The sequence below is a fragment of the Erythranthe guttata genome, chromosome 13 (assembly GCF_056151865.1).
Source record: "Erythranthe guttata isolate IM_541 chromosome 13, IM_541, whole genome shotgun sequence".
Lineage (NCBI taxonomy): Eukaryota > Viridiplantae > Streptophyta > Magnoliopsida > Lamiales > Phrymaceae > Erythranthe > Erythranthe guttata.
This window is the reverse complement of record NC_142545.1, coordinates 10,539,107-10,561,641: the sequence shown is the minus strand read 5'-3', so window position 1 is coordinate 10,561,641 and position 22,535 is coordinate 10,539,107. Positions and strand designations below refer to the sequence as shown.

The following is a 22,535-nucleotide window of genomic DNA, read 5'->3' as shown; positions in this document are numbered from 1 at the left end:
GTATAGGGTGATTCTTCAACCTTCCCAACTGTTTCAGCCAGGGATGTGGATTTTCGGAAATTACAACTTGATTTCCACTTGGGGGCATTTTCGGTTTAAAGACTTTAAAATGGTATATAATATAGGGACCAAAATAGTAATTATAACACGTTTATTATAAATAATATAGTAAATTATTGTTTTCTTAAATTGTAAATCGTAAAATTTGATCTTTTTGTCGATATTTAAGATTTATTTTTTGAATCGACTTAGGTATGAATAATTGAATCGTAAGATTTGAATCGTAAATCAGAAGATTTTAAACTGGGTATTGCGAATTTTCGTAAATGAGTTACACGCGATTATAGTCGAGGAGTCGAAGCATATTGCGTTGGTGACAGATATTTCGGATATTGCAAGAGAGATCCACTTTGGTGTTAAATTTGCAATTTGGGTGGAACGGCTTGGAAGATGGAGCAAGTATAGTGGTGATTCTGCAATTTTGAAAACTGTTTCAGTCAGGGAAGTGGATTTCCAGAAATTACAAATTGACCCCCACTTGGGGTGCATTTCTTGTTTAAAGACCAAAAAAAAATGTATGTAATATAGGGACCAAAAATCAGAAAATTTGATCGATTAGTTTATATTTAAGATTTATTTTAACATTTGAAGTGACATAGATATGAATGAATTGAATCGTACGACTTGAATCGTAAACCATAAGATTTTATGCTCGGTATTGCGAATTTTCGTAAATGAGTCACACACGATTACAGATGAGGAGGATTAGAAGCAAACTGCGTTGGTGGCGGATATTTCGGATATTGCAAGAGAGATCCACTTTGGGGTTAAATCTGCAATTTGGGCGGAGCGGCTGGGAATATGGAGTAAGTATATGGGTGATTCTGCAATTTTTAAAACTGTTTCGGCCAGAAATTACAAATTGACCCCAACTTGGGGTGGATTTCTTGTTTAAGGACCAAATTAAAAAAAATGTATGTAATATATAGGGACTGAAAATCGTAAAATTTGATCGATTAGTTGATATTTAAGATTTATTTTAACATTTGAATCGAAATAGATAAGAATGAATTGGATCGTGAATCATAAGATTGTATGCTCGTTATTGCGAATTTTCGTAAATGTGGCGGATATTTTGGATATTGAAAGAGAGATCCACTCTTTGGGGTCTAATTTGCAATTTGGGTGGAGCAGCTAGGGAGATGGAGTAAGTATAGGGTTGATTGTGCAATCTTCACAACTGTTTCAGCGAGGGAGGTGGATTTGCGGAAATTACAAATTGACCTCCACTTGGGGGCATTTCCGGTTGAAAGACCGATATTAAAAATGGTATATAATATATGGACCAAATCTGTAATTATAACATGTTTATTATAAATAATATAATAAATTAAAGTTTTCTTCAATTGTAAATTGTACAATTTGATCGTTTTGTCGATATTTAAGATTTATTTTAATATTTGAATCGACTTAGGTATGAACAAATTGAATCGTAATATTTGAATCGTAAATCATAAGATTCTAAACTCGGTAATGCGAATTTTCGTAAATGAGTCACACGCGATTATAGCTGAGGAGGACTTGAAACATACTGCGTTGGTGGCGGATATTTAAGATATTGCAAGAGAGATCCACTTTGGGGTTAAATATGCAATTTGGGTGGAGAGGCTGGGAAGATGGATTAAGTATAGGGGTGATTCTGTAATTTTAAAAAATGTTTCGGCCAGGGAGGTGGATTTCCAAAAATTACAAGTTGACCCCCACTTGGGGTGCATTTCTGGTTTAAGGATCAAAATTAAAAAGAGGTATACTGATATAGAGACCAAAAATCGTAAAATTTGATCGATTTGTTGATATTAAAGATTTATTTTAACATTTGAATCAACATAGATATGAATGAATTGAATCGTAGAAAGAGTTATACTAATATAGGGACCAAAAATCGTAGAACTTGGTCGATTTGTTGATATTAAAGATATATTTTACCATTTGAATCAACATAGATATGAATGAATTGAATCGTAAGATTTGAATCGTAAATCATACGGTTTTATGCTCGGTATTTCGAATTTTCATAAATGTGGCGGATATTTTGGATATTGAAAGAGAGATCCACTTTGGGATCAAATTTGCAATTTGGGTGTAGCGGTTAGGAAGATTGAGTAAGTATAGGGGTGATTATGCAATTCTCAGAACTGCTTCAGATAGGGAGGTGTATTTTCGGAAATTACCAATTAACCTCAACTGGGGGCATTTTCGGTTTTAGGACCAAAACTAAAAATGGGATATAATATAGGGACCAAAATAGTAATTATAACACGTTAATTATAAATAATATAATAAATTATTGATTTCTTAAATCGGAAATCGTAAAATTTGATCGTTTGTCGATATTTAAGATTTATTTTAACATTTGAATCGACTTAAGTATGAATAATTAAATCGTAAGATTTGAATCGTAAATCATGAGATTTTAAACTCGGTATTGCGAATTTTCGTGAATGAGTCACCCGCGATTATAGTTGAGGAGTCGAAGCATACTGCGTTGGTGGCAGATATTTCGGATATTGCAAGTGAGATCCACTTTGGTGTTAAATTTGCTATTTGGGTGAAACGACTGGGAAAATGGAATAAGTATAGCGGGGATACTGCAATTTTCCAAACTATTTCAGTCAAGGAAGTGGATTTCCAGAAATTACAAATTGACCCCACTTGGGGTGCATTTCTTGTTTAAGGACAAAAATTAAAAAAAAAAAATAATGTATGTAATATAGGGACCAAAAATCGTAAAATTTGATCAATTTGTTGATAGTTAAGATTTATTTGAACATTTGAATCGACATAGATATGAATGAATTGAATCGTAAGATTTGAATCGTAAATTATAAGTGTAAACCACAAATTTTCGAGTCTGTAAAATATAATAAAAATACAAGACAAGAAAATAGGGAACAAATAATTTATTAATCAAAACGATGTGGATTACAATCTCCGTAATTCCCCTGATTCTTCTCCCCTATTCTAGTTTTGATTCAAGGGCTTAAAAGCTTGTTCTTGAATCGAACATATGATTTCCTATCACGAACATCTCGAATTTAAATATGTTATGAATTCGAGGAATCGAATGTATATGATTTCCTATCACGAACACCACGAATTCAAATATATTATGATTTTTTTAGGCGGGAGGCTCGAGACGTGAGCTTGAGAGCTCGATATGTGTCTGTGTGAGTCTGATTTTTAGATGCACCGAAGCCGTCTTTTTATAGCCACGAGCTAGGGTTAGGGTTTCTCGACTTGCAAAGTGGGCCAGACATTTTAAAGCCCAAATATATTATGGATTTTAATTTGAGACCTAAATTAATAACCGATTTATTTTGGTTATTAATTAGTAATTTATCTCAAAATTTCGATGTCTACAATAAGATTGTATGCTCGTTATTGCTAATTTTAGTAGATGTGACGGATATTTTGGATAGTGAAAGAGAGATCCACTCTTTGGAGTCAAATATGCAATTTGGGTGTAGCGGTTAGGAAGATGGAGTAAGTATAGGGTTGATTATGCAATCTTCACAACTATTTCAGCCAGGGAGGTGGATTTTCGGAAATTACAAATTAACCTCCACTTGGGGGGCATTTCCGGTTTAAGGACCAAAATTATAAATGGTATATAACATAGGGATCAAATATGTAATTATCGCAAGTTTATTATAAATAATATAATAAATTAAAATTTTCTTAAATTTTAATTCGTAAAATCTGATCGTTTTATTGATATTTAAAATTAATTTTAACTTTTGAATCGACTTAAGTATGAACAGACTGAATCGTAAGATTTGAATCGTAAATCATAAGATTTTAAACTCGGTATTGCGAATTTTTGTAAATGAGTCACACACGATAATAACTAAGGAGGAGTCGAAGCATACTGCGTTGGTGGCGGATATTGCAAGAGAGATCCAATTTAGGGTCAAATTTGCAATTTGGGTAGTGCAGCTGGGAAGATGGAGTAAGTATATAAGTGATTCTGCAATTTTCAAAATTGTTTCAGCCACGGAAGTGGACTTCCAAAAATTACAAATTGACCCCCACTTGGGGTTCATTTTTGGTTTAAGGACCAAAATATAAAAAATAAAAATAAATAAATAAATAAATAAAGGTATAATTATATAGGGACCAAAAATCGTAAAATTTTATCAATTTGTTGATAGTTAAGATTTATTTGAACATTTGAATCGACATAGATATGAATGAATTGAATCGTAAGATTTGAATCGTAAATCATAAGATTGTATGCTCGTTATTGCGAATTTTAGTAAATGTGACGGATATTTTGGATAGTGAAAGAGAGATCCACTATTTGGAGTCAAATATGCAATTTGGGTGTAGCGGTTAGGAAGATGGAGTAAGTATAGGGTTGATTCTGCAATCTTCACAACTATTTAAGCCAGGGAGGTGGATTTTTGGAAATTACAAATTAACCTCCACTAGGGAGGCATTTTCGGTTTAAGGACAAAAATTATAAATGGTATATAATATAGGGATCAAAACTGTAATCATCACAAGTTTATTAAAATTAATATAATAAATTAAAGTTTTCTTATATCTTAAATCGTAATTTGATCGTTTTGTTGATATTTAAGATTTATTTTAACTTTTGAATCGACTTGGGTATGAACGGATTGAATCGTAAGATCTGAATCGTAAATCATAAGATTTTAAACTCAGTATTGCGAAATTTCGCAAATGAGTCACAAGCGACTATAGCTGAGGAGGAGTAGAAACATACTGCCTTGGTGGCGGATATTTCGGATTATTGCAAGAGAGATCCACTTTGGGGTTAAATTTGCAATTTGGGTGGAGCGGCTGGGAGCATGGAGTAAGTATAGGGGTGATTCTGCAATTTTCAAAATTATTTCAGCCAGGAAGGTTGATTTCCAAAAATTACAAATTGAACCCCACTTGGGGTGCATTTCTTTTTTACGGACCAAAATTAAAAAAAAAAGGTTTAATAATATAGGGACCAAAAATCGTAAAATTTGATCGATTTGTTAATATTTAAGATTTATTTTAACATTTGAATCGACATAGATATGATTGAATTGAATCGTAAGATTTGAATCGTAAATCATAAGATTTTATGGTCGTTGTTGCGAATTTTCGTAAATGTGGCGGATATTTTGGATAGTGAAAGAGAGATCCACTTTGGGTTCAAATTTGCAATTTGGGTGGAGCAGAAGATGGAGTAAGTATATGGGTGATTCTGCAATCTTCACAACTATTTAAGCCAGGGAGGTGGATTTTCGGAAATTACAAATTAACCTCCACTTGGGGGGGCATTTCTGGTTTAAGGACAAAAATTAAAAAAAACAATGTATATAATATAGGCACCAAGACTGTGATTATCATAAAAATAATATAGTAAATTAAAGTTTTCTTAAATCGTAAATCGTAAACTTTGATCGTTTTGTTGATATTTAAGATTTATTTTAACATTTGAATCGAGTTAGGTATGAACAAATTGAATCGTAAGATTTGAATCGTAAATCATAAGATTTTAAACACGGTATTGCGAATTTGCATAAATGAGTCACACGCGATTATAGCTGAGGAGTAGAAGCATACTGCGTTGGTGGCGCAGATATTCCGGATATTGCAAGAGAGATCCACTTTGGGGGTAAATTTGTAATTGGGCTGGAGCGGCTGGGAAGATGAAGTAAGTACAGAGGTGTTACAGTCAGGGAGGTGGATTTCCAAAAATTACAAATTGATCCCCACTTGGGGTGCATTTATAGTTTAAGGACCATAATTAAAAAAATATATAATAATATGGGGACCAAAAATTGTAAAATTTAATCGATTTGTTGATATTTAAGATTTATTTTAACATTTGAATCAACATAGATATGAATGAATTGAATCGTAAGATTTGAATCGTAAACCATACGATTTTATGCACGGTGTTGCGAATTTTCATAAATGTGGCGGATATTTTGGATATTGAAAGAGAGATCCACTTTGGGGTCAAATTTGCAATTTGGGTGGAGCGGTCAGGAAGATTGAGTAACTATAGGGGTGATTATGCAATTTTCAGCTAGGGAGGTGGATTTTCGGAAATTACCAATTGATCTCCACTTGGGGGCATATCCGGATTTAGGACTAAAACTAAAAATGGTATATAATATAGGGACCAAAATAGTAATTATAACATGTTAATTATAAATAATATAATAAATTATTGTTTTCTTAAATCGGAAATCGTAAAATTTGATCGTTTTGTCGATATTTAAGATTTATTTTAACATTTGAATTGACTTAGGTATGAATAATTGAATCGTAAAATTTGAATCGTAAATCATAAGATTTTAAACTCGGTATTGGGAATTTTCGTAAATGAGTCATGCGCAATTATAGTTGAGTCGAAGCATACTGCGTTGGTGGCTGATATTTAACTTAAGATCTACTTTGATGTTAAATTTGCTATTTGGGTGGAACGGATGGGAAGATGGAGTAAGTATAGAGGCAATTCTGCAATTTTCAAAACTGTTTCAGTGGATTACTAGAAATTATAAATTGACCCGCACTTGGGGTGCATTTCTTGTTTAAGGATCAAATCTGTAATTATTCAAATTGTTTCTCGGAAACAGTACAAACCTAAAAACAAAACATAAACGTACGCCACGAACATGATAGACGATTAAAAAAATTATGCGACATACAATCAAATTTTTGGTTTTCAATTTTACCAACACGTATGAAAATACGAGAAAGATCGGATTACAAGTGTCTACATAAAGCTGTGAATACCTTGAAGTGCTTGTGTGATTATGTGCAAATTAATAATTAATTAATCATACGATGTAATTCACCGAGTGTAGCATCAAATAAACCGTATGTTCGATTACAAAATTCAAGATAACTCAAACGCACAATTAAAAACTCAAACTCGCGAACAAATGCTACTGACCAATAAAACAACTTATCCCTAAAAATATACTACATATTAGTGTATGTTTATTATCAAATTAAATTAGATGTGCATGCTATTGAAACATGACATTTAGCATCGAAATTTTGGCAGTTTTAATACTAGATCTAATACAATGAAACAAACTTTTAATTCTAGTATATACATATTTTCAATTCAACTTTAATTTTCAAATTTTCATTTTTTTTTTCTTCCGTTCATGAATTACATTTACGACACCAACATTACCATGCATTTTATCATGCCGATTTCGATCCAAAATTTCTAATTTTAGAATATAAAAGTTTCATTTCAATTTTTGAAATTTCGATTACATAATTCTCGGGATTTGTTTTTTTAAATTGAATTGGTAGTAGTTTTTTCATCTAAAAATAAAGCCTATTAATTATTATAACAATCAATTTTATTTTATAATTATTGTTACTTTTTAATTAATTAATAACAATAGATTTATTAGTAAAAAATGTACACAAATATAGTAGAGAAGATTAACAATAAATAAATAAATTATGTACGAGCAATATTTAAAAGCAATATCGAATTAAAAATAAGATTAATAGAAAGAAGCTGTATTTTCACTAAGCCGGATGAAGGATTAAAATATCCAAATAAATTTTAAAAACAAAACTTGACCATTATATATTATTCCATCGAATAAAATTTTCTTTCACAATATTTCATATAATTGTAACAATACAATCTTTATATTGCTGTAAAATAATGTAAACATAAAACAAACATAGCAATTCCTTTCGTCGAAAATTAACGGATAACGAATAAACGATCACGTCAACCATGGAAAAAATAAATAAAAATCAGCGGATCGGATTAAATTAAAAAGGAAAAAAACCTTCAATTAATCATACGCGTGACGTAAGTTGATTTAATGTAAATATCTCGGCCGAGGATTTTCCTTTACAAAAAATGTATTAATACATTATCGTCCTATGCACTATAAATACACGTTCGAGCAGCCTAGGTCTAATACAAAATTTTATTTTACCATAAACACATTCACGGTTGATCGGGCTGCCCTCCACGAGTCGATGGGCCGGCCCTATTATCCGCTCCTTTACATATGTGAATTTTTTGGTGGACAATTTCGAGCTCTTTCTTGGTCTTTTCAATCTCGATGCTAAGCTTTCTCGCCACTGAAAAGTGGCCGTGCACGGGATGTTCTAATCTCATTTTCGCCTCCATAATAAGGCTCTCAATCGTTGCGTCCCTTTCTTCTTCCTCCACCGATTTTAGTATTTTCAATGTGTTTTGCATCCCCAAAAAGATGGTACACGTTTTCAAAATCGTCGGATCTTTCTGCCGGGAAATACTTGGCGAGTACGCAGTTTTGATTGCATTTCTGCGTTGGTGCTTGCATGCAGCGCAAGGTTTTTGGGCTACCGGAACTGCGTTCGCCATTTATATTAATTATAGAAAAAAATTAAGTATATATCTTGTATTTATCTTTTCGCTTGTGTGATACGAAGAAGACGAAGGCGAAGGGCGAATATTTATAGTGAAGACGCGGTGATTACGTCATCATGGAAAGAATCCTGCATTTTCTTTTCTTGATTTTTATTTTTGGAAATAGCAGCATAAGTTTAATTGTTGTTGGATTTGATTTGTGCACAGTAGGAACTAGGAAACATTCATTAAAATAATATCCAAAAAAATTTATGAACATAATTTGTAATAAAAGATTGCAAATTGCATTGCTTGAATTTTTCTACCATATTTGTACGTGTACCTTTTTTTATACTGATTTTTTGAAATTTTAGAATTGATTAAATGAAAACGTTCGTCATTAGATTATTATTTGATTGTTACTATAAAGTCGTCGATTGACTAAATAATAGGAGTTATAATCGGTTGACATAATATATAATCAAGATAGCTCGACTCCAGCAATTAAAAACTCAAACTCGTAAACAAATGCTAAGATCCAATAAAATTTGTAGCTATAGGAGATTAAATTTTCACATAGTTAATAAAACGAAAAATACGAATTATCGCTAAAAATATTACAAACGAGCTTCCGATTATTATTAAATTAGAGGCGTTATTGAACATCACATCTAATTTCAAATTAGGGATAATTAGTGAAAACCCCCCAACTCATTTACTTATATAAGGATGGATATAACCTCTTTTTCATTATTAGTGAGAACCCCCACCTTATATTAAATAATTTATTTTTTAATTAATATTATATTTAATATTACTAATATACCTAATTTGTCCTTCTATGTTATATTTAAAAGAACCAAACATATTTTACGTTCTCTCTATTTCTCTTATTTTCCTCTCCCTTTTCTCTCTATAAACCGCCGCCTCCAACCCTCCCCATTTCTGCGTTGCCGATGCCGCCATCTCCAACCATCTTCCTGTCTCTGTGTCGTCGTCTACTCCCATCGGCGTTCCTCCCTCCACCGCCGCGAAAAAAAAAGCGGTCTCCACCCCTGGAATTCTCTCGTCATGGACGGTATTAGGATTTTCGGTAGGGAGAATGATGAGACTACGCATCGGAGCTAGGGTTGATATTGCGTTTGATTGTTGTGGTCTTCTTCTTCTCTGATTTTTTTAACCCAATTCTCGAATCTCAATTTTCTTAGTTGGAGATTTTGGTTGAATTCTTATATTGAAGGCTAATTTTGTGTTCAATCAATAGTATAATGGATGTTTGTTTTTTGTTGAAATTGTGTTGGTGTTATTTACAGACATATAGTTGTTTTCGTACAACAATATAGTTGTGTTCGTACAATAATATAGTTGTTTTCGTACAGTAATATAGTTGTTTTTACTACATTTTAGTTGATGTTAATAAATAGTTGATTTAACAAATCGAATAGTTGATTTTGATAAATGAGAGTTGTTGGAGATATATAGTTGTTTTAATAACAGTTGTTTAATATAGTTGTTTTTAACATTAGTTGTTTTATTGAAATATAGTTGTTTTAGCTAAAGATAAAAAAATACTAAAAAAGTATTTTTAAAAAATATAATAGAAAGTTATAAAAAATATTTGTTTTTAAATATTATTTTTTAAATAAGAAATAAATAAATAAGCGAAAATTAAAATTAAAATTAAAATATAAAAATAAAAAGTGCATCTAAGTATGGTATAATAGGTAGTGAATAGAGGAAGGGTAAATTTGAAAATAAAAAAAAGATGGGTCTCTCACTAATAAAGGAAAATGAGCTAGACGCTCATTAAAATAATGCTAGAGGGGGTTCTCACTAATAGTCCCTTCAAATTAAAGTACTAACTAATTAACTAATTAACTGTCAAGTAGGGGAATGTCTTACTGTGATTTCTACGGCTAGATTCGGGATTTTTCGAGCTTCGAGTTTAAATGATTATTCTAGTTAATTATGACACGGTTCCAATCTTTTATTTTCTTAATTCGTTTTTTAAATTTGATTAACAAAGTTTAACGAAAATTTCATATTACAAGTTTAAAAGAAAATTCCAAATAACCAAGAATGTTTAAAAAAAAAATTGCAGGCTTCAACTTTTAGTCTTATATATAAAACAAAATTGAAAATCAGATTTAAGAAAATATATTGTTCAGTAATATTTATATAACAAACTTTTTTTATAATGGAAAAATTACTTTATCGTAGCTATGGTGAGTCGGACCGAGTACGAACGTGTGTTTCGTGAGGATGTTAAGAGAATATTCAGTATGCTATTTAGGGCTGTGCATGGATCGGTTTTAACCACCAACCAACCCATTTTCGACCCATAATTTGTGATGGATAATCAACCATCAACCGACCCATTTAAGTTGGGTCGATAATATCAACCAACCCATGTATAGTTGGGTCGATAATGGTTTCTAATATGCTAAAAAGTTGGTTAGTCGGGTAATATCGGCCAACCAACTTTATTTATTAATTTATTATTTATTAATTTTAATTAAAATGTTTAATATTTTTAATTTCAAATTTCTATTTTATATCACATTTATTAAATTGTCTAATATTGACAAAATCCTAAAAGCAATAAATCTAACATAATTATCTAATTTGAACTATTTTAATTTTACAACATAGCCTAAATATTTGGACGATTATTATTTGTTGAAATATTTATGTTTAATTGCAATATATATGCCTGTAATGTTTTGAATCTTTTATTTTGAATATTGTTGAACTAGTCACATTTAATTTATAAAAGATATTGCGTTGAAACAACTAATAAAATATTAAAAAAAATTAGATGGATGACCCATCAACCAAACCACCAACCGACCCACCAAATTGGTTCTCAACCATCACCCAACCCATGTAAAATGGGTCGATAACGGTTTCCAATATTTACTAAAGTTGGTTGGATGGGTTGGGTTGGTTTTATGCCTGGTTTTTACCCAAACCAACCAACGCACAGCCCTAATGCTATTATAAGCAAGGCCGCCCAAGCCCAAGGTGAGTGAGCCCGCCGCCTGGAGCTTCCAAAAAATAAGAGTTATTTAGAGCCTCCAATGGAGCTAAATTATATATGTACAAATGTTTTCAAGAATTATTTTTAGCTCTTTTGGCAAAAGCATTTTAATTTATGGAGTAGGTAGCATGTTCGACCCTAGAAACATGCAAACTAATCTCAATTTTTTTTTTTCTTTTCTCTTCCAAAAATGGCTAAATTTCCAAAAATGGATAAAAAGTATAAAACGTCAAAATTATATATTCATTTAATTTAATTTATTTCACAACCGTATCACAATATTTATATATATAATTGTTATAAAAGAACGTAAACAAACATAGCAACTTCCATCGAAAAATAACGGATAATTAGAACACGTCAACCACGAAAACATAAAAATTGATGGATCGGATTAAATAAAAAAGGTAAAACCCATTCAATTAATTATACACGTGACGTAAGTCGATTTAATGTAAATATCTCGACCGAGGATTTTCCATTACAAAATCGTATCAATACACGATCACCCTACGCACTATAAATACTCGGTCGAGCATCCTACGTCTAATATAAGTTTTTATTTTTCTAAAACACATTCACGGTTGATCGGGCCGCTCTTCACGAGTCGACGGGCCGGCCCGATTATCCGCTCCTTTACATATGTGAATTTTTTGGCGAACAATTTCGAGCTCTTTCTCCGCCTTTTCAATCTCAAAACTAAGCTTTCTCGCCACCGAAAAGTGGCCGTGCACCGGATATTCCAATCTCATTCTCGCCTCCATAATAAGGCTCTCAATAGCTGTATCTTTTTCGTCTTCGTCCACAGATTTCAGTATTTTCAGCATGTTTTGCATCCCGAAAAGGTTGTACACTTTTTCATAGTCGTCGGATTTTTCTGCCGGGAAATACTTCGCCAGCGCGCAGTTTTGATTGCATTTTCTACGCTGGTGCTTGCATGCAGCGCAAGCTTTATAGACTGATCAGAGCCGGTCCTAACATTTTCGGGGCCCTAAGCGAACTAAAAAAAATGTGGCCCTCACGTATTTTAATATTATTTAACTTTTTTTTCATTGTATATATATTTTTTACAAATCTCTCATTAACTTAATAAATTATAATTAAATCACTAAAATAACAAAAAAAATCCATAACAGAGATGATAACAATGTATAAATTTCGCAACAAAAAAAAAAAAAAAAAAAAAAAAACTACTTAAACATTACTCTTCTAGCATTCTTTGAAGCAAAATCACTAATTACACAAGTGTAATCAATCTTCTTCACTATATCTTTTTCTATCGACAACATAGCTAGTCCATTTAATCTTTCTTGCGACATAGTTGATCGGAGATAAGACTTAATTAACTTCAACTTTGAAAAAGACCTCTCAGCTGACGCAACAGTAACTGGAATCGTTAGCAAAATCCTGTAAGCAATCCATGTATTCGGAAAACCACCATCTATAACTTGTAAATAGTTCAACACTTCGATTGGCCTTTTAAGTTCTTGTGGTAGAGTACATCTCAAAACTTTCAATTCCATAGACAAATCAATCCCATCAATATCGCAACTGTCATATTTCAAATATTCTTCAAGCTTGACACAATAATCATTCAAAGTTTTATCATCAATAGATTTTAGCCTCTTCAAGTCAAACAAAAAGCCAAACTTCTCTTCATATATTTGAAGTTGTTCAAACCTTGTAGTAAGTGACAAAAGAGCTTGATCCACCACATAGAGAAAATAGTTAACTCTAAAGCTCTCTTCGGCCGCTTGTAACACATTTTCACTAGAACTCTCATCAAATTGTTTTTTCTTGTGAATGATGCGCTTTTGAGGAAATACAGGCTCAATTCCCATTGTATTTGCAATTTCAATAGCTTCAATCTTTGCTGCTAAAAATCCAGTTTCTCTGTAACTTTCAAAAAAGCAAATAAGGCTCTTAAGTTGTTTAATACCAACATCAATATCCATATCTTCAGCTTGAAGCATTTTACTAGCAACATTTATCGTAAACAATAAATTATGCCAAATAACCATGCCAAACAAGAACTCAAAATTTTCAAGTTCATGTATCACCAAAGAATTAGCTTCACTCTTTGTTTTGGCATCTTCCCCACTATTTGCCAAGTCAAGTAATGCATCCCGGATTTTTGGCGCTTGATATCTAATAGCTTTAAGACTTCCAATACGACTTTCCCAACGAGTTTGAGATAATGGTTTAAGTGTAAGCTCTTGCACATGACGTTTCAAAATATCCCACCGCTTTGTAGAAGATGCAAATAAGGTGTAAATGCGTTGAACTACTCCAAAAAATGATTCAGCTTTGGTACAACAACTTGCCATATCACAAAGTGTAAGATTTAGGCTATGACAACCACATGGTGTATAAAAGGCTCTCGGATTGACTTCTAGCAGTCTTTTCTGAACACCTTTGTGTTTTCCTTTCATATTCGCTCCGTTATCATACCCTTGCCCTCTTATATCAGCAATATCAAGTTCAAGAGCCTTCAATGCATCCTTAAGTACATTAAAAAGTCCCAAGCCAGTTGTGTCATTCACTTTCACAAATTGCACAAAAAACTCTTTTACTGTTATCGGCACAGCTGAAATATCTACGCATCGAACTACCAGAGTCATTTGTTCTTCATGACTGATATCAGGAGTGCAATCAAGTATTACGGAAAAGTATTTTGCATCTTTGACTATTTTAATAATTGCACTTCTAGTTTCACCAGCTAACATATGAATCAACTCATTTTGAATTTTATGACTAAGATAATGATGACGAATAGATTCATCCTTAACACGTCGAAGGTGATCTTGCATAACCGGATCGAACTCTGCAATCATCTGAATGAAGCTCAAAAAATTGCCATTGTTCTCTTGGTCAAGTTTTTCATTATTTCCTCGAAATGCTAAATTATTACTGGCAAGAGTTTTGACAAGCGCAATTATTCTCGTTAATACTTGCTTCCAATGCTCCCTCTCTTTGTTGATTCTTTCTTGCAGACCTTTGTCTATTGTCTCGTTCTTTTTCAATCTTATTTGCAAATCAATCCATTTACTCATGCAAGTAAGATGATCTCTACTAGTTTCATGACTTTTAAGTCGCTTACCGAGATTTCTCCAATCCTTATACCCTTCAGCTGTGAGATGAGAATTGCATTTATCTTGCCTGAATAATTTACAACAAAAACAAAATACTCTATCCGCAACAAGTGAATATACTAGCCATTTTCTATCTTCTTTCTCCCCATTTAGTAGATCTCGAACATAAAATATACGAGAAAAATGCCTGCTACCTTCGTCTGTTGGGAAATTAATATCATCATCTGTTATTCTAACTGGGCCTTTTTCTACCAAAATATTTCTAAGATTGTGATCAATCTTATCCCAATTCCCTGGATCATAAATGTTCAAAGGTCTCATTTCACAATCTTCGCGACAATCTTGATCTTGATAATCCTCGTTCGAATTTTTGCTTTCACTCACCAATTCTTTATCTTCATTCGAGCGATCTTGTTCTTCGTTGATACTTGTATTATTTTCTGTCTCAACCGAAAAGTCAGTATTCCTGATATTTTCATCCAACCTTGAACTTGAAGCAACTGTATTTTTTTCCCTGCTAATAAACTTATCAAGTGACCCTGCTAGTGATTGAGTCAAATTTTCAATTCTCTGCTTCTTCTTTTTCTTGTCATTCCCACACATGTATTTTCTAGGGCCCATTATTACCAATCAAAATCCAAGAACACAATTTCACCCAAGAATTATATAGCCACAATCCGAACACAACCACCCAATTTGCAATTTCAAAAATTAAAAGCACAAATAGCAGGCACGAAGAAATAATCCACTCTTCAAGAACAAAGAAAGTTCAGATTATCCCCAAACAATATTTCACCTACATTAGAAAAAACTAAGTGTTTCAATATAATAATAAATTTTAAAAATAAATGACCTAAAAAACTTAAATTAAAATAGGGAAAAAAGAAGAAGAAAACTTGCCTGGTGAATTTCGTGGTCCCTGCCCTCCGCAAAAGATGAGATTGGGATTTGTTTTCTTTTTCTTATTTTTATAGTATTAAAGTCTTGAAAATCCCTAATTTTCAGTAACAAAAATATATATTCTAAATATAAACACACAGCCCAAACTTTTTTTCTGACTACCAGCGGCCCCACTTTCAAATTATTTATATTTTAATATTTAAAACGTTTTATATATATATATATATATATAAAGTTTTTTTTTTTTTTTGGGGGCCCCTCATCAAGGTGGGGCCCTAAGCCAATGCATCTCTCGCTTCCCTCAAAGGCCGGCTCTGAGACTGATGGACCTGCATTCGCCATTATATATATAAATATAAATATTAATTATATTAAAGCCCAAATGAATGGTTTCTTGTATTTTCTTTGTTGCTTATGTGAGATGAATTGAAGAAGAAGACGAAGGGTTGAATAATTTATAGTGAAGATGTGGTTTGATTACGTCATCATGTACAAAATCCTGATTTTGGTTTTCTTGATTTTTTGTTTTTAAAATAACTGCATAAGTTTAATTGTTGTTGGATTTAATTTGTGCATAGTGGGAAATGGTCATTAAAATAATTGCTAACAAAACTAATGATACTGAAATGTAATATTTATTAAACTTTTTCCATAAACAAAATTGCAATAGAAGCTTCCAAATTGTAATGCTTAAATTTTATACTATATTTGTGTACCTTATTAGTTTACTAGTTCCGAATGTTAGAATTATTTGATGATTACTTATTTTTATTATTAAGCCATCAATTGATCGACTAAATATGAAATAACTTCTCACTAAACACGTATACACATAGATGTGTATAATTATGTGTAAATTAACGGTTAATAATTATCTGATATATTTCACCGGGTGTAGTATCAAATAAAACGTCTGTTTGATTACAAAATTCAACATAACCCAAACGCACAATTAAAAACTCAAACTCGCAAACAAATGCTATTATCCAATAAAGTTAGTAGCTTACGGAGATTAGTATAATGTTTTAGGTAGTTAATAAAAAAAGAAAAAATAAGGTCTTAATTATCCCTAAAATACTACAAACTAGTATATGTTTATTGTCAAATTAAAGAATAGAGATCCATGTTATTTAAACATGACATTTAGCATCGAAATTTTGGCAGTTCTAATATAAGGTCTTATATATATATATTATCATGCATTTTATTATGCTGGTTTAGATAAAAAATTTCTGATTTCAGAATATAAAAGTTTCATTTCAATTTTTGAAATTTCGATTACATAATATTCAGGATTCTTTTACATTGAATCGGTAGTTTTTTTTCATTTAAAGAAGGAAAAACAATTATTTCCGCTGAAAATGGTAAATTTTGATCTCTCTTCTAATTTTCACACTTAAAAGTTACGAGTCCAAGAAAATCTACGCGCTATAACAATCGATTTTGTTTTAATTATTTTTCTTTAATAACTAATAACAATCAATTTATTAGTAAAAATATGTACACAAATATAGTATCGAAAATCTTCCATTCCAATCTTCTATAGCAAAGTCCATTCATTGAAAATTAGCAGAAAAAACTAAGGGATAAAAAATCATATCAATTTTACACGTGACATAATTCGATATTCAATGTAAATATCACGACAAAAGATTCTCCATTAATAAATTGCACTGCATCTTCTACTATAAATACACGTTTCTGCAGTCTATCTCTAATACCTAGCTAGAGCTAATGCAAATCCACATGTAACCGCATTTTTTGGGTGGATGAATTCCGATACATGGTTGATAATTCCACATGTAACCGCATTTTTTGGGTGGATGAATTCCGATACATGGTTGATCGGACCGCTCTTTTCGGGCTGGCCCGATGAGCCTGCAACTTCAAAATTTGTCATGTACCGAATTTCGACCCCAAAATAATGCTCTCAATAGTCGTATTTTGTTCTTCTTCCTCCATTGATATATTTTAATATTATATATATTAATCGTGTGTTTAGTTATGAATATCAAATATTCTGTGGGTGTTCGTTCTTCTGTCATTTCTAATGGAATATATTTTGCATGGGGTCTTTCTGAATTCGGGCCACTAAATAAGACTCTCAACAATTTTATCACCCATATAAAATTGAAGTAGAAGTTGTTGAGAGCCTTATTTTGGAGGCCGGAATTAATGAAAGAAAATCGAGGGCCTGGCCGTTAGACATGGCCATGCGGCGGTTTCGGGCCCGGAACCAGCCCGAATCGGCCCGTTGACGACCCGGCCCAACCCGTTGACCGGGTGAACCGGCCCGGACCCGTGAACCGGCCCGTCCTACCCGGGACGGGCCCGGTTCTAAGAAATGGTGAACCGTGAACCGCCGGGCCGGCCCGACGGTTCACCCGGATTTAAAAAAAAAAATCAAAAAAATTCAAAAAAAAAGCAAATAACGGCTAGTGAACCGGCCGTTATTGGCTTTTTATTCATAGAAGAGAGGGAGGGCTTTTTGCGATCGAGCAGCGATTTCATCCGCTTTCCTCAACAAAAGAAACAATCATAGAAGGAAATAGGGAAGGCCTTTTGAGATCGAGCAGCGATTCATCCACTTCCCTAAAGCACCAATATGCGCAGAGGAAATTGGAAAATATGAGAAATCGAAAACCGCCGGAATTTATGCCTCGTGTGTCCAGTCGACGGAGGCCGGGAAATAAGGAGGTGGTGGAGAGAGGGAGCGAAAATTTTGAAGGATAATGTACAAGAAGTATATCATAAGGAAAAAATACAAATGAAGTCGAACGTCAAACGAAGTCGTCGGAAGTGCAAAGCTACTCGTCAGAGTGGTGCCGTCTACAGATGCGGACGAACCCAACTCCAGCTGAGAATTCACTCGGCCGAATAAAATTAGCTATAAGAAGTAAACTTCACTGGAAGACATCAATATAATTCTTGAACAAGCGGCAAACCTGTATACGAACAGAGAGAGCAACAGCAAGCCGAAGCCGAAACACCAAAAAAGGGCTAACCTGTAATTGAACATAGAAAACACGAAGAAAAAGAAAACAAAGGAAACAATGGTTGCGAATGAAGAAAGTAATAAAATTAGATTGGGTGAACACAAAAAAGAGAGAAAATTACAGGAAAATAGAAGAGAGTCACCTGCACCACGACTCAACCTTTGGAAGCCATAAGCAAAGAATCCCTTGCATAAGAGGCATCGTGCTGTTTCATCTCTCAACATCAAGCTCAAATGAAAATGGTTACAACGCAAGATTAGCTGTCCAACAGTAGAAAATGCTTAGTTAGAGCAATTACTGGCTATAACATAACAAAACATACAAAATGCAAGTCGATTATGAGTTACATGGACCATTGCTTTTACGTTTGAGCAGAAATTATAATAGCATTATAAAAATTGTCTACAATAACTTATGTTTGTTGTATACGAAAACTAAAAAAAGGTACAGAGATTTAAACCCTTATCTTTTTCGTTCCGACTTTTTATCCAGCATATGAAAAGAATATTAAACAATAGTAACAACTGATATTGTTGTGTGAGTTTGTAGTCAAAGAAGAGAATCTGTAAGATATATAAATAACAAAGATCACATAATTCAAAATTCCTTGTAATAGTCCGTTTGAAGCTGAATTTTAGTGACGTACCTCGGATCCAAATAGAGGTATGTATGCAACCCCAAGTTTGAAATATTGCCGTGAGGGAATCATGGTCGAATTTTTTTCGTAATCATCCAACCCGCGGTCCTTCAAATAAAGAGTAGCATTGGTGAGTTGGATTTTAGAGTCGTAATGATCCCTTAAATAAAAGAGAACATAAAGCGCAGGATAATGTTTTTTTAATTAACTTGTCACACCGTAAATTTTGCACTGTAATATCATTATATATCACCAACGTCAACATGACAATAAACGAACAAGAGGCCTAGCGTAATCGTAATTACGAGGTTGAACCTGCAAATAGTGAAGAAACAAATAATATCAATTGTATTCATCAAATTTTTATGAACTGACCAAACAACAACAGGGAGCCAATAGTTCGAAAAAGTTTTGCAGCCGCACAGTTGAAAAGTAAATGAACAAGCAGCATTGAAGATTTATGAGTTAAGATGGATTTAAAGTGAAAGAAGGAAAGGTGGGTGAAAATTCGTCGCACGAATGAAGCTGTAAAGATATAAAAGGTAATCAAGGTCATTAACACACACACAAAATACTCTATTGTTTACAAACGTGGACAAGTTCAGATTTAGATTTAGATACCCGCTGTTTTTAAAATATTTTTTTTCTATTTTGTTCATTCATCAACATGTAGAAAATCAAAATTCAGCACGATGAAGATAAAGTAAATACTTAATTGTTGCTCAAAACCAGCACCAATAATCATATTGCTGGTAAATATCACAAAAAATGGAAAAATAAAATAACATCATGCTGTAAAAGATTATAGATACACGCTCTTTTTACCTGCCTCTCTTCTTCCCCTTGAAAATTTTGTTGTGCGGTCTACATTCTTTGATGAGAGGAAAACAAGAGGCTCAAACATTTCAATTCAGTATTTCATACCGAAAAATAAAACCTATAACACACACAGAAAAGGGGAGAAGTGTACATACCTGAATTGGCAAAAAATCAGGCGCCATTGGTTGTCGAGAAAAGCCAGATCACCATCTTGAAGCTGCATAAACCAAGAAACATACACTGATCAGTCCAAACTTGTAGCTTCGTATATATGGTTGGACGGGGTTGCCGCCGTCGAAGAGAGAGGATCTTTGAAATAAAGGAAGGAAAAAAAAATGCAGGCTTGTGAGTAGAGAACGATGAAAGAAAAGCCAAAAGAAACAGCAGCCGATCGAGCGTGTTCCAGAAGAAAAGAGAAAAGGGAAAAAATATTATTACAGCTCCATCGCAAGAGCAGATATGTCAACAATTCTATGTAATTTACAGTACGCAGCAGATATAAAATCAAAGGAGATGCAAACATATAGTAAAAGTAGAAGTTAATCAAGACAAGGAAATTCAGGTAAGAGAGCATATTAAAAAACGAATGCATAACAGCAAGAAGAACAGTGTCAAATCAACCTAAACAGAAACCAATATCAGCCACATCAATATTGACGAAACGTACAGGGAAACACATGGAAAAATAATTGAATTAAATGGTAAATATAGGAACTGATTAGCATTATTACCTAACGAAACGTAATTCCCAAAGGACTGCAAAAAAAATCAATTCATACACATGCAAGAAAAATCGAGCAAAAAATAGATAAATGTATAAATTCGGGTTGTAGATTAAAAAAAATTAATGCAAGCGAATGATATTAACAAATGATCAAAGAGAATTAACCAAGAGGGTGAGAGTTCAGACAACAGAAACTGCGGCGATCTCAGACGGTGTGTACAAAGCTCGCTTCTAACCCAATTCAAATAATACTGAACCTGAATTTAGTAGAACACCTCCTACATCTCCAATAAGGCCGTAGATTATTTTGGAAGTTCTCCTTGAAAAAAACAACAAAACAAGCGCTCTAAACGTTGCCAACATACATAAAAAATAAAAGAAAAAACAAAAAAAAAAAACATCAATAGTTCAAAACTGAGATACAATGTAAAGTAACACATACAAATTACCAAAAATACCTGCTAAAAAAGGTGGTTTATTTTTGATGATACATACCGAGTAAACGTTTTTAAAGTGAAATCTGAAGAAAAAAAAAGGACAGATAAAAATAAGAGTAGGTTGTGATAATGGAACTGTCAGAAAATTCCACCTACGCTAATTCTCTTTAGCGTGTCTTAAGATCGCCTAAGGATTATTAATTAATGAAACTAATAAAATGAGAACTGATATTAGTTCACCTGAGAATCTAACTTCTAACTTCATTCCTGCTTCCCGGACAAGCACATCCTCAGGTTTCTTCTCCCCATCAGCCGCTGATTCTTTTGCACTACACACATAAAACATCGGAATTTAGCAAAAGCTTACTGAAATAGATTTAATTGAACTTGATATGATAAATATACCGAGTAATTTAAAGACAACAAACAAAAGCATTTATTCAAGTTGAAGAAGAGTTAACCATTCCACTGATGGAAAAAAAACTAATATGATAAAGAAAGTGCATAATTAGAAACAACAGATGGGGCACTAACGGCATACCAAGCAGACAAATAAATATGACATGAACGCTCAAATAAGAAGGCAAACGATTCAACAAAATACATGCGAACACCTAAAGAGCTAACAAATGAAAGGTAATTACAAAAGGAGGAGACGAAACAAACAAACAATTGCCTGATGAAAGCATGCTGGAAGAGTTGCCATTTTCATAAAATATAAATTTGACAAAAACAAGGAGGTAAAATAGCTGCACAATACTGAAAGAAAATTCCACAGGCATAATAAAAAAAATTCCAAAGGGACAAGGACTTCCCGACACTAAAGAAACAAAAAAACATACAAACCGAATCCATGGCGAAAAAGCAGGACGTAATGTATGGAGCCAAAAGCAAAAAAATGTGCCAACCAATGAGGTAATTCACCGAAAGATGCACGGCCGGCCAAGAGCATAATCCACCAAATCTATATGAGCATCTAAATAGCTAAGAACTGAAAGTGAGAACCAAAGGCATGTGCTCCCCAACGCACCTATCGAAATTATTTATTTCAATTTGAGTAGCAATGCAAACTGTAGAAAACATAAAAGAAATTCGTCGAAGCAATTTAATAGAGAATATTTCATTTTATTTACGCAGAATTGAGGGAAGGGAAACCTTTATTTTCAATGTAATAACTCTGCATAGCAGTCTTGTATCATAAGCAAACTGCTATATTATTATCTAAAGGTCATTAGCATGGAAAAAAGGGTTGTTAGAAATGCATATTGTTTCAGTATTAGCCTATGTTCGTGAGGCTTCTATTGGAAGTCCAGCTTGCAAGAGAGTTTCAATCGTGAAACTTGTACAAGTTTCTACAGTAATTAGGGATACTCATACTAACAAGAGAGAGTTGGAGAGTTAGCAATCAAACCTTCACTTTCTTAAGACTTTCAGGATCAATATCGATATTATGTTCATCTACGACATAGTCTATCATCTTCAAAGACATTTCTTCATGAGA

The 22,535-nt window shown here is 32.9% G+C and overlaps 1 protein-coding gene and 2 long non-coding RNA genes across 8 annotated transcripts; 1 reads left to right on the top strand and 2 right to left on the bottom strand.

The window, feature by feature from the left end:
- Window positions 1-103: 103 nt before the first annotated feature.
- Window positions 104-22,083, bottom strand: LOC105972593 (uncharacterized). 6 transcript variants are annotated; one of them, XR_016029106.1, is made up of 9 exons: window positions 21,943-22,083; window positions 21,275-21,363; window positions 20,605-21,117; window positions 20,029-20,182; window positions 19,880-19,925; window positions 19,273-19,369; window positions 19,064-19,162; window positions 18,329-18,677; window positions 104-247 (listed from the first exon to the last, which is right to left on the bottom strand). It is a non-coding gene; the product is annotated as an uncharacterized LOC105972593 (long non-coding RNA). The 6 variants fall into 6 exon arrangements; XR_016029110.1 differs by lacking the exon at window positions 104-247 and having other exon boundaries at window positions 18,350-18,677; window positions 20,029-20,113; window positions 20,818-20,916; window positions 21,056-21,117; XR_016029108.1 differs by lacking the exon at window positions 104-247 and having other exon boundaries at window positions 18,350-18,677; window positions 21,959-22,070.
- On the bottom strand, window positions 12,553-15,536 carry LOC148765861 (uncharacterized). The gene is made up of 2 exons (XM_088812125.1): window positions 15,422-15,536; window positions 12,553-15,317 (listed from the first exon to the last, which is right to left on the bottom strand). The coding sequence occupies exon 2, from the start codon at window positions 15,140-15,142 to the stop codon at window positions 12,620-12,622; it is 2,523 nt and encodes an 840-aa protein (XP_088668251.1). The 5' UTR covers window positions 15,143-15,317; window positions 15,422-15,536; the 3' UTR covers window positions 12,553-12,619.
- Window positions 19,924-22,177, top strand: LOC148765860 (uncharacterized). The gene is made up of 2 exons (XR_016029111.1): window positions 19,924-20,057; window positions 20,105-22,177. It is a non-coding gene; the product is annotated as an uncharacterized LOC148765860 (long non-coding RNA).
- The last annotated feature ends 358 nt before the right edge of the window (window positions 22,178-22,535 follow it).